General features: G+C 37.9%; 1 protein-coding gene across 1 annotated transcript in view; it reads right to left on the bottom strand.

Annotated features, from left to right (window-relative positions):
- The window catches only part of LOC307167459 (uncharacterized protein), a 13,690-nt gene extending 624 nt beyond the window's left edge, over positions 1–13,066 (bottom strand). Inside the window, exons 1-4 of the mRNA XM_079886582.1 lie at positions 12,853–13,066; positions 7,239–7,354; positions 7,056–7,136; positions 392–553 (exon numbers count right to left, since the gene is read on the bottom strand). Of these exons, the coding sequence (XP_079742708.1) occupies positions 392–553; positions 7,056–7,136; positions 7,239–7,354; positions 12,853–12,898 (405 nt within the window). The 5' untranslated portion in view covers positions 12,899–13,066. The remainder of the gene's footprint in view (positions 1–391; positions 554–7,055; positions 7,137–7,238; positions 7,355–12,852) is intronic.
- Between the last annotated feature and the right edge of the window lie 266 nt (positions 13,067–13,332).

Raw genomic sequence — 13,332 nt, 5'->3', positions numbered from 1 at the left:
TGTCTTGTTTTCTGGGGAAATAAATCTAAATTATAGATTCTTGCTTAAAAAAAGCCAATGGGGTAAGACAAATAATCTTACTTCAAACAGAAACATGATAACTACCTAATATTGACTGAAGTCATTGTAAGCTTTTGAGATTTGTGTAAGATTTTGAATAGTAATTCCTTCCAATGGATTTGGGAACACTTTGGTCATTACTAGTGTGTTTATGATCTTCACTTTAGAATACTGATCCAAATAATTAGTAGTTCCTTTAGAAAGATGTAGTAACACTTGATTCATTACTATCCAAAACCTTACAAAAGCCTTTAAAGCTTACAAAGACTTCAGTCAATATTAGGTTCAGTAAACAGATGTGCAGAGGCAAGCGTCTGTCACGGGCACTCACCTGTCGCCCCAGCGCGCGCACGATCAGCAGGTGGTTCTTCACGCTGTGCTCCAGCTTCTCCAGAACGAGGATCTGACACGAGGATGAACGTTCCTTCACGGCTCGCAGAGACCGAAGAAAAGCGTCCAGAGAGTCCCGTACAAACGCCTGCTTCTGCTGGACCTGACGGTGCGTCTCGAGTCAGTAACTTCACACCAAAAACAGTTATTGCTGTTAAAATCCACAATAGAAGAATCCATTTCCAAGCTTTAGATCAATGTCATGTTTTTGTTTTTTTTGTTGGTCACACTTTACAATTAGTAACATTTGCAAACATTAATGCAACACAAACTAAAAATTAAGCATTCATTATCTTTGTGTATAGCATTTGTAGGAGTTTCCCCTTCAGACGCAAAATTTCTGGGAGGAGAGTATTTAAATGAATCACGCAAGGTTATTTACTAAGGTTTGCACCATTATTTACCGGCCAAAAAAAGCACGTCTTAAACCAGACCCTAACCAGTGTTGGGGAAAGTTACTTTGAAAAGTAATGCATTACGATATTGCGTTACTCCCTTAAAAAGTAACTTATTTCGTTACTTAGTTACTTTTTTAGAAAACTTTTTTTGCGTTACTTTTTTCCAGCTGGGCTGGGCTTGTTTTTTTATAACAAAAAAGTTATATTTTTGGGCAAATGTAAAGACCCTTTCAGACCAAAAGCACAATAATAATCCTCAGGCTTGAAGGAAATGCAGATTCACACGTGTCCACTAGAGGGCGCCGCTCAAACAAACCTTTCAGCTGCTGCTGTTCTGGATAACAGAAGAATAGGATGCAGGAGAGAAAAGTTTAACACTTTACCAATAAAAACAAAAAATCTATAGTCATTTCTGCTTATGGTTTAGCTGAATCATCGAAGGTCAGAAGCAAGTACACTGGTCACTTAAGTGAGATTAAATGCACAAAAAGTATGTTTTATTTAACATATTTAGTTATTAGAGGTTAACATAGTATTCTGATTCTGCATTTCACTGATTTTATTCATTTTGAGGAATATTGAATCTTTTTTTGTGCAAGTGAGATGAGTAAATGCTCATATTTAGTCTAGAACTACAATAACCATCATGTTTACACACACACACACACTCTGCACTTAATGATTTGTCTCACCATGAGGACAAGAGAGCTGTCAGTCTATAAATGGGAAAACAAAGTAACTTGCGTTACTTATTTGAAAAATTAACTCAGATATTTTGTTGTAAATTTTAAAAGTAATGCGTTACTTTACTAGTTAGTTGAAAAAGTAATCTGATTACATAACTCAAGTTACTTGTAATGTGTTACCCCCAACACTGACCCTAACTGGTAGATTGCGTTGGTCATTATGGAAATGATCTGACTGCTTGTGTTCTTTAATTTGCACGTCGTCAGTAGATCACGTGCAGAACTATTCACTCCCCTTGGCGCTGTTTTGGAATTGCGCTCTTAGGCTAATGTGCCCTGTTTAGTCAATCTGCCCCTTATTGTTGTCACGGATCTGAATCCATTGGATCCCTCAGCGCTGGACTCCTCATCTCCTCCCAATCGTTCCCAATCCTCTGAATCCTGATCACCTCCACCTGTTATCATTCACTACGGACTGATATTTAGGCCACCAGTTACTCGCAACACTTATTGTCTGGTCTCGTCGCTCATACCAGTTACTCACCCGACAACCTACTTCATTCCTGTGTCCCTCCATCTTCTTTATCATCCTTGTCCACTCTAACCCCTCGGGACTTTCTTCAGTCCTGGGACCCGCATTACAGAGACAATGTTAATATCAAGCTAAGTTACCTGCTTGGACACTCAACACTGCCTTACGCTCCTGAGTTGTGTTCCTCATTAAAGTCTGAATCTACCTTCCTACTTCAATGCTCTCTTCTCTTCGGGATGCAGTCACAGCGGTTCCCAGTGGATAGAGCTGAGATAGCTTATATTATCCCTCTGCTCACAGGCCACGCCTTGCATCTGGGACAAGCCGGTCCCTTCACAAGATTGCTGGATGCATTCCCCAACCATTTCAACTTTCTATCCATGATCAGTTGAATAAATTGCGTCAAGGAAAGTCTTAAGTAACTAAGTACGCTCTGGAATTTCGCATTCTGGAGGCAGCGGTTGGAATGAAAACCTTGAGAAACCTACCCACTGAGGTGATAGACTCTCCATTCCTGTGCAAGCGATTACCATCGAGAGCCCCATCCAAGACTGTAAGGTGGAGATTCCAACCCATTATTCAGTATGTAGTCAGATTGGATTGGAACATTCAGAATATTATCCATTCCTGAGCTGAAGGCCATGGAAGAGTATGTAGAAGAGGCATTGCGTCAGGGATACATCCACCCTTCTACATCCCCAACCGCTTCCAGTTTCTTATTTGTGGCAAAAAGGACTTGAAGCCCTGTATTGACTATCTTTCCCTACACAAGAACACCATCAAGTACCAATACTCACTTCTTGGTCATGCTGTATGGCTATTACAACTCACCTTTCGTTTACCAAAGATTTATGAATGTGTTCCGGGACTATCTACATCTCTTTGTGATTGTCTACATAGATGACATCCTGATCTATTCCCAGAACAAGGCGGACCATCATTTCCACGTTGCACAACGGCTGAGAGAGAACCACCTCTATATAAAACCAGAGAAGTGTGAGTTTCATCAATCATCTATCCAGTTTTTGGGCTACATCATTGATGCATGTGGAGTAAAGATGGAACAGGGGAAGGGAAAAGCAGTCCCGAATTGGCCACTTCTATCTTCTGTGATCTGCAAAGATACTTGGGATTCACAAACTTTTACTGCCGATTCGTTGCAGATTGCAGCAAGATCTCCTCACCACCAACCATGCTTCGCAATAAGTCCAAGTCTCTGTCCTGGACACTCGTTGCTCTATCCGCTTTCCATTAGCTCAAGGAAGCTTTCACTAATGCCCATACTGATACATCCAGATCCCAAACTGCCCTTCGTGGTTGAGGTGGATGCCTCCACATCACTCCCGAAGCTCCATCCATGTGCCTTCTTTTCAAGTAAGTTATCCTCAGAACTGACATCAGCAAAAGAGAGTTGCTAGCCATCAAACTGGCGCTGGAGGAGTGGCGAAATTGGCTGGAGGGAGACAAACCTTCCTTTCAATCTCATCACGGACCACCGCAACCTAGAATACCTCCGGAAAGCCCATCGCCTCAATCCCCGACAAGCTCACTGGGCTTTATTCTTCACCCGATTCAACTTTAAAGTCACCTACAGACCGGGGAACAAGAACATCAAGCCCTATCATACACCCTGCGCAATGCGGCGCCAGTTTCAGCAAGTTTCTGCAGTTTTCATTTTCACGTTCTACGTCACATTGTTTAAATAGCTAATTCATTTGCGCCCATTTGTGCGCTGATGGGCGTGTTGGTCTGAAAGCCAGGTGTGTGTTCATACGCATTGTTGGCATGTTGTATTTTGAGGAACTGAAACACACTGAGCCACTGACCAACTGAAACCTGGTCTAAAGTCAATGGCGCAGTTTTTTTTTGTTATGTTATTTAAAGATCGCGTTAGTAATGTGTGCCTATAGGCGAGTCCACAACACGCGTACACTTTGTTTATTACACACACACACACAGGGCATTTTTGCAGCAGGGCATACATGCAGCAGCACAAACATTTTTAAATTTGAAAAATTAAAGGATTAAAATGTAAAAGATTAATATTGTGTACACAAAGATATGGTGGAATCCGGTTTGTCCCGTAGATGGTCTGCTTGCGCTTTAATCACACACACACACACAGCTGTAACCTCACGCACAAGCAGATCTGTTTCCTCGCTAGAGATGCGTTCAGTTTTTCCACTTGCAAATTCCTCCATGTAAATACTGTGTCTGCCGTGACACGAGCGCAACTGACTTTTAAAGGGAATGGGAGACGAGACTCTGATTGGTTTACTGCACATTATACCCAAAACACACCCATTACTCATTAAGAGAATAGAGACAAAACACACCCATTACTCATTAAGAGAATAGAGACAAAACACACCCATTACTCATTAAGGAAATAGGGATGCACCTTTTAGACCGTTGCGCCGGAAGCGCCGACCATTTTTCCCATCGTTAAACGAGCAAAAGTGGATTTGGACGCCATAAGTGCACTTGCGCCGTGCGCTTTAGAGCATGAGCTTAGATCGTTAAAATAGGGCCCCAAAGCTGACGCTCTATCCAGTATACACTCTCCTGAGGTGCCAACTGGGTCTCCATAACCCAACCTTCCTCCAACCATCTTCCTAAACGCCATTCAGTGGAACCTAGAGGAACGGATTGCCGAAGCCACTCACTCTGAGCCCGCTCCACTGGGAGGTCCTGAGGGTCAGATTTATGTCCCATCAGCCTTACCCTCATAGACTCTAAACATTCTTCCTCAGGCTTAGGACACCCATGCAGTCAGCAAACCCTCTTGCTCCTCCACAACCGGTACCGGTGGGTCCATTCGGAAGTTTAGCGCTGCTGTATGTACAAGGATCTTCCACCTGTGCCATCTCCAAATCTCCTCATCACTTACCCAAAGATAAATTGCATTCACTTCTCCATACCTTGAAGACCCTAGTCCGGTCATCCGGTGTTTTGCCAGATTAGAAGTTTATCAATGTATCATCTTTTTACTCTTTTGATTATTTTTATAACTGCATCCACTATTTGTTCTATTTCTGTATCCTCCTTTTGATTCTAAACTGAAATCAAGTGGCACTGAGAATTGAGTAAGAGACAAACATAAATTACTCTGAAATGTTAATTGGGAAATTGAGAGATGAAACCATGTTGATGACCTGAGTCTGTGGTAGAGTAGTGAGTTTAATGTGAAACTTGAGGACTGGGACCAAATCTGTTCTGTGGGGTGCGGACTGGAGTCAGTCCTAGAGCCTCAAAACAAATCTTTAGGGTGCAGATTGGATCGACTCCTTTCCTAGAGCTCTTCCTGTCCAGCTCCTCGGTGTGTCAGTGAATCTGTCTTCAGGTTACCATCCACAATCCAACAGACAAACAGAACAGAATATACAGGAGTGATTGCTGAGGTCATATTGCCACATTCACCAACACAGCTGGAGTTATTACATCACGTTGGCCGAGTACGTACACAAGAACTCCCTTCGACAACCGACCATCGGTCTCACACCAGTGCATACTCGGTTTCCAACCAACCCTGTTTCCCTGGTCCGGAGAGCCTTCAGAAGTTCAGAACTGGTTGAAGGAGAGCGAGTGGGTCTGGGAATGAGCTCACAGAGTGGTTTAGGAAACATAAGAGCCAGGCCGACACCAGAAGAGCAGATACCCCACTATACCACCGGGGAAAGGTCTGGCTCTCTACCAGGGACATTCCCCTCCCAGAGTCCTAGATACATTGGACCATGCACCTTTGCATGCCAAATAAACAAAAGGTGTGTCCCAAATCGCATACTTGTGCCCTATTCTATGCCATTTTGTAGTATAAATAGTGTGAGTAGTGTGTTCACACTGAAAATTCGAAACGTTGGACACTTCATGCACTCGACTGACGCAGCTTTAATTATGTAGCGGGGGGGGGCTATCAGAATCCGATGATGAAAGACAAAATAAGCGTATAAATTCATACACTACACGGCATAGTGCATAAGTGCATAGTGTATATGTGCGTAATCTGGGACACAGCTAATGTCAACTCCCGGCTCAACTTACCCCCACAGTACCCAATAGCACCTACCTCCCATGTGAAAAAACCTAGACCTTACCATTCCCATCTTGTCCCTCTTCCCACAGGTTCAGGTGTGTTAGATGAAGGACCAGTGTTTGCTTTGCACACGATCCTCGACTCCTGAATCAACCACTAGATCTGTCGCTCAAACACACAACTCTGCGATGCTGTTTGCGAATGTTCGTTTGTTACTTGTTGAACTTGTTACCGACTTGTTGAACTGCTGATAACGACGGAACTTGCGAACATAGTTGGCTAACGATGCTTTCGGGAAGCGCACCCCAGAGCCTCGGATACTCTTCAGTCCTGGGAACTGCAACACAGAGACGTTGATATTATCAAGTTGTCATGTTACCTGATACTTAACTCTGCCTTACACTCCTGAGACGTGTTCGTTTGAAGCATACTCATTAAAGTCTCCTCGTGTCTGTCTTCATCAGTTGTGACAATACAATTTATTCAAGTTTTACTTACTTTATATATAGAAATACACCTGTATATATACACAATATACATACATACTGTATATATATATATATATATAATCGCGATTAATCGCATCTAAAATAAAAGTTTGTGTTTCCATAATATATCTTATTATGTATATATAAATACACACATGCATGTATATATTTGAGAAATATTTACATGTATTTACTGTATATTTATTTATATATAATCTATAACATAGTTTATATATAAATAACAATTTTATCTTAAATATATACATGCATATGTGTGTGAATTTATATATACAGAGTGCACACACATATATTATGGAAACACAAACTTTTATTTTGGATGCGATTAATCACTATTAAAATAAAATCATTTATTAAAACAACTAAAATTGAAATAAAAATAATTCAGAACTATATATAATATATTATAGCTTATATAATTAATTAATGATTAATTTGTGTTTGCCTCACCGGTGTGTGTTTCCACGTCCCCCGGTGTATGGCGACACACGGGCACAGGACTGGCGAGGGCAGCCGGTCCACACACTCACCCTGTAACAGCAGCGTTTTACTGTGCATACAGTAGCATGTGTGTGTGTGTGTGTGTGTGTGTGTGTGTGTGTGTGTCACGTGTTGAAGCGTGCATGTGTTTACCATGAGTGTGTGCAGCGCCGGCGAGACGTCCATGCTTCTCCTGATCTCCGGGTCACAGATGAAGTCCAGCGGTTTGTTCAGACTGATGTCCACACACAGCAAGAGCAGAAGCACAACTGCACACACACACGACACACACACACGACACACACACGACAGGGTTAAACTCAAGATTCTCAACATCACTGATAATAACCAGCAAATCAACATCTCTCTGATTTCAGCTCAGCCCCTCAACAACCAGTTTTGAGAACTTTTTTATATATTTTAAATTCGTTTTTATTTTTTGTATTTTCTTATTTATATTTTATATTATATAAAATATAATATTTATACTATTTTTTATTTCAGTTAAAATTTTAGTCATTTTGTTTTTGTCACATAGTTATTGTTTTTGTTATTAAATATGTCTAGTTTTTATTGTTGCTTTGACATTTTTTTATATTTTATTTTATTCCAGTTCATTTTTATTTTATTTGAAATAAAGAATATGTTTTCTTATGATTTTAGTTTTTGTTCACTGTAATAACTCATTCTGAAAGTGTGATTTCTAGGCCTGGAAATAACCGAATTGATTAAATTAAACATGCAATTCTGAAGTAGAACGACTGAAACAGTATTTTCCTGTCAAACATACTCCAATAATCTTTGTTTTATTAATAACTTTGAAAATATTTTTCTTTTTTTTACAGTGAAGCTCCTAAATATTTTATCAGATTTATTTTGAGCAAAAAAACATCATTGATTAAAAAGAACTTTCAGAAATTTCTGTAATCCTGACATTGTATAATTTTAATTCTTAGTATTTTAGTTTCTTTTACAAACACATAAAGTTGTCTCCATACATGTTTTGAAAACAAAACCAGGGACTTTTAATATGCTGTGGACAATGAGAAGCCTTTAGTTTGAAGTATATACAAAGTATATTTCAGAATTTTGTTTGAATTTTATAAATTTATTGATAATGGCCTTGTTATCAATTAAATTAAATTAAATGTTTTATAATAATAATTTTACCATTTTTTATCCTTAATTTATTGGAGTTTCATGGTTCCTTTAATATATATATATATATATTTATGACTAGCCCAATTATATAGTATTTTATTTGTAGAAAAGTTCATTCATATACTGTATACAGTACCAGTCAAAAGTTTGGAAACACTACTAATTTTAATGCTTTTGAAAGAAGTCTCTTATGCTCATCAAGCCTGCAGTTAAAAACAAAAAAAAAACAAAAAAAACTCTAATATTATGAAATATTATTACAATTTAAAATAATGGTTCTCTTTTTTAATATACTTTAAAATGTAATTTATTTTTGTGATGCAAAGCTGAATTTTCATCAGCAAGTACTCCAGTCTTTGGGGTCTTATGATCCTTCAGAAATCATTCTAATATGATGATTTGATACTCAGTTATTATCAATGATGGAAACAGTTGTGCTGTTTAATATATTTTTTTGGAATACTTTTTTCAGGATTCATTGATGAGTAAAACGTTAACAGCATTTATTCATAAAAACAGCATTTATTCAAAATAAAAACATTTCTAACAATATAAATCGTTACCATCACCTTTTATCAATTTAACGCATTCTTGTTGAATTAAAGTACTAATTTCTTTAAAAAAAAATAGTTATTGTTCCCAAACTTTTGAACGGTAGTGTATATTGTTACAAAAGATTTCTATTCTAAATAAATACAGTTCTTTTTAACTTTTTATTCATCAAATAATCCTGCAAAAAGTATCTCAGGTTATAAAAAAAATATTAAGCAGCACAACTGTTTCCAACATTGATCATAAATCAGCATATTAGAATGATTTCTGAAGGATCATAAGACACCAAAGACTGGAGTACTTGCTGATGAAAATTCAGCTTTGCATCACAAAAATAAATTACATTTTAAAGTATATTAAAAAGGAGAACCATTATTTTAAATTGTAATAATATTTCATAATATTACTGTTTTTTTTTTTTTTTGTTTTTTTTTTTAACTGCAGGCTTGATGAGCATAAGAGACTTCTTTCAAAAGCATTAAAATTAGTAGTGTTTCCAAACTTTTGACTGGTACTGTATATTGAGATAGATAAACAGACATAGAAATGGACACATATATACACTCACCTAAAGGATTATTAGGAACACCATACTAATACTGTGTTTGACCCCCTTTCGCCTTCAGAACTGCCTTAATTCTACGTGGCATTGATTCAACAAGGTGCTGAAAGCATTCTTTAGAAATGTTGGCCCATATTGATAGGATAGCATCTTGCAGTTGATGGAGATTTGTGGGATGCACATCCAGGGCACGAAGCTCCCGTTCCACCACATCCCAAAGATGCTCTATTGGGTTGAGATCTGGTGACTGTGGGGGCCATTTTAGTACAGTGAACTCATTGTCATGTTCAAGAAACCAGTTTGAAATGGTTCGAGCTTTGTGACATGGTGCATTATCCTGCTGAAAGTAGCCATCAGAGGATGGGTACATGGTGGTCATAAAGGGATGGACATGGTCAGAAACAATGCTCAGGTAGGCCGTGGCATTTAAACGATGCCCAATTGGCACTAAGGGGCCTAAAGTGTGCCAAGAAAACATCCCCCACACCATTACACCACCACCACCAGCCTGCACAGTGGTAACAAGGCATGATGGATCCATGTTCTCATTCTGTTTACGCCAAATTCTGACTCTACCATCTGAATGTCTCAACAGAAATCGAGACTCATCAGACCAGGCAACATTTTTCCAGTCTTCAACTGTCCAATTTTGGTGAGCTCGTGCAAATTGTAGCCTCTTTTTCCTAATTGTAGTGGAGATGAGTGGTACCCGGTGGGGTCTTCTGCTGTTGTAGCCCATCCACCTCAAGGTTGTGCGTGTTGTGGCTTCACAAATGCTTTGCTGCATACCTCGGTTGTAACGAGTGGTTATTTCAGTCAAAGTTGCTCTTCTATCAGCTTGAATCAGTCGGCCCATTCTCCTCTGACCTCTAGCATCAACAAGGCATTTTCGCCCACAGGACTGCCGCATACTGGATGTTTTTCCCTTTTCACACCATTCTTTGTAAACACTAGAAATGGTTGTGCGTGAAAATCCCAGTAACTGAGCAGATTGTGAAATACTCAGACCGGCCCGTCTGGCACCAACAACCATGCCACGCTCAAAATTGCTTAAATCACCTTTCTTTCCCATTCTGACATTCAGTTTGGAGTTCAGGAGATTGTCTTGACCAGGACCACACCCCTAAATGCATTGAAGCAACTGCCATGTGATTGGTTGATTAGATAATTGCATTAATGAGAAATTGAACAGGTGTTCCTAATAATCCTTTAGGTGAGTGTATATAAAGGAAAGTCCCCTTGGATGTTAAACAAAAACTGCATGCTGAACTAAGCATATGAAACTGATATGAACTAGTTTCATACAAAATGGCTCATTTACTATATTAACTGGACCATGAGCTTCACCGAGACACCAATATCATAATATCATTATCAGTATCATAACATATGCTCATCATATGCAGGTGTGTATCTTAAGGCCTAATCTTAAATCTTCGTGTCTTTCCACATGCATGAAGATCAAGATAAAGTTGCTAAGAAGAAGATTCTGCCTCAACATGTCCTGATAATCCTGAGCGAAAGACGAGAAATTCATTCATATTTCATCGCTCAACACTCGGTCAGTGAGTCACTGGAGATGCAAATGCACACACAATCAGAGCATGTTGAGAAGCGTATTAACTGTGTACTAACTAAACACTCTTGCTCAACAGCAGCACTGCAAGCCTGAAGACAATATACACCGTGTTTATTGAGAATATTGACGTTATTCTCGTTTAAAGCACTGTATGCCACACAAATGCACATCATTTCTGAATGATGCACGTGGAAAATTGGCTGATCCTAATGTGATCTAATATTTGATGCTTTTTAAAATGTTGTAGATTTATGTAGCAAATGAAAATCCATAACATAATGACTATATTTTGATAACTAAAGTTAAACAAAAACCCTAACCCTTGTTCAAGGCAATTAAAGCAACAGTTTTACAGAAGAAGAGTATGTAAATTTGTGACGAAAGGCACAATAATTAACATGATAATAAACAACCGGCTGATGTTGACATGATTAGATTCAGAAGGGAAATATTATATATGAAGTTGGGTGTCCATCTTAGAGATAATCTCCAAATTCATAATGAAACTGTCTGATATTAATCATATCATATTATAAAATAGACTTATTGTTGCTACTGTAAAGCTATATTAAAATATTATGGGATCTCATTCAATGCTTTCAGAATCTTTACTTTTTAAAATAATTTTGTTTCTGCACTGTAAAAAATATTTTCATGATTTGTTATCACAACTTTTAATCTTTTGTCAAATCAACTTAGATAATTAATGTAGTTCAGATAACATATATTTTGAAGTTCTATTTATTAAACCATAATCTTTTGTCAAATCAACTTAGATAATGTTGTTCAGATAACATATATTTTGAGTTTCTATTTATTAAACCAATCTCTTTGTTGCATTAACTCAATTTTTTAATTTCAATGAACTCAAAATTTTAAGGCAACCAGGTAACTTACATTTTTAAGTTAAACCTTTAACTTAAAAATGTAAGTTACCTGGTTGCCTTAAAATTTTGAGTTCATTGAAATTAAAAAAATGAGTTAATGCAACAAAGAGATTGGTTTAATAAATAGAAACTCAAAATATATGTTATCTGAACAACATTATCTAAGTTGATTTGACAAAAGATTATGGTTTAATAAATAGAACTTCAAAATATATGTTATCTGAACCACATTAATTATCTAAGTTGTTTTGACAAAAGATTAAAAGTTAAGATAACAAATCATGAAAATATTTTTTTACAGTGTGTATTTATAAAATGAAATATATTTTATTGACCGTATTGAACAAAAATGTATAAATCAATCATTTTTTTGTTCAATACTGTCAACTAAATATGTTCAAAATAAATCAAACAAGTTTGTACTATTTCTTGGTTTATCTTGATAAAAGAATATATGAAATGTATATATTCTTTTATCAAGATGAAATAGCACAAACTGTTTTGATTTATTCACACTAAATCTGTCGCTCCATCAATGTTCAATAAAAACATATTGTGCAATCATACACCCTACCCTATAAATGCTTATTAAAACATCAACACGGCTGAATACCTGTTATTAAACCTGCTGCATATTTCACCAGCACTGTCATCTTGCTGTTTTTGCTGCATATGCATCATATTACACATCTGTTTGCATGAACTGGTGCACACAGCTCTAACACACCGACTCCTGTTTAACACGCGTTTCTGCACCGGGGCATGTTGTCACACTGGGAACCTGCCATTAAACACCCAATTATAGACCACACACTTTTAGCAAAGTTCAAACAATAAATTAACATTATGAAACAGATATCCTAGAAAAATATGCACAGACTTTTTGATACATTTTCTAACACCATACGGAACAACATACAGAGAAAAGGAGCGTTTCACTCAAAATCCTGTGATATCATAATCATCCTCGCGATCAGGCGCCAGTGCTTCTGTGTTAAAGTGTGTGTGTGTGTGTGTGTGTCTTACCCGCGCAGAGTGTGTGTGTGCACATGTTCGCGTGCGTCAGCTTCATAAACGTATGAAAACGTTATTTCTGGATGTGTTCTGAGCGCTGAATGGCGCGCATGCGCAGATGAAACGCGCATCAGCTTCAGCAGTCAGTGTTTGATTCATGCTTGCCTGTGTTTATTTCATATGCATTCATCATTCATATTCTCTTCTCTTTAATGAACGCACGATCCGCTCGTCATCATCGTCAGTGTTTTTTCTAGTGCAATGATTTATGAGTCAAATTCAGACTCACATCGGGTTGCATATTTAAATCAAATTCAGAATAATCTGTTTCAAAGCAATAATTAACACGCTGTATAATAAATGTGAATCTCTCTTTTAGAGTGTCTCTGTCTGTGTGTTTATGGGGTGCAGGGCTGGTCACCATGGCGACCACAAGCAATGGAGAGGCTGATAAAGGAAAGCGTCTCTCTCTCTCTCTCTCTCTCTCTCTCT

This window comes from Squalius cephalus (genome assembly GCF_949319135.1).
Source record: "Squalius cephalus genome assembly, chromosome: 11".
NCBI lineage: Eukaryota > Metazoa > Chordata > Actinopteri > Cypriniformes > Leuciscidae > Squalius > Squalius cephalus.
Note: the sequence above shows the minus strand (reverse complement) of the source record. Positions and strands in the feature narration are given on the sequence as shown.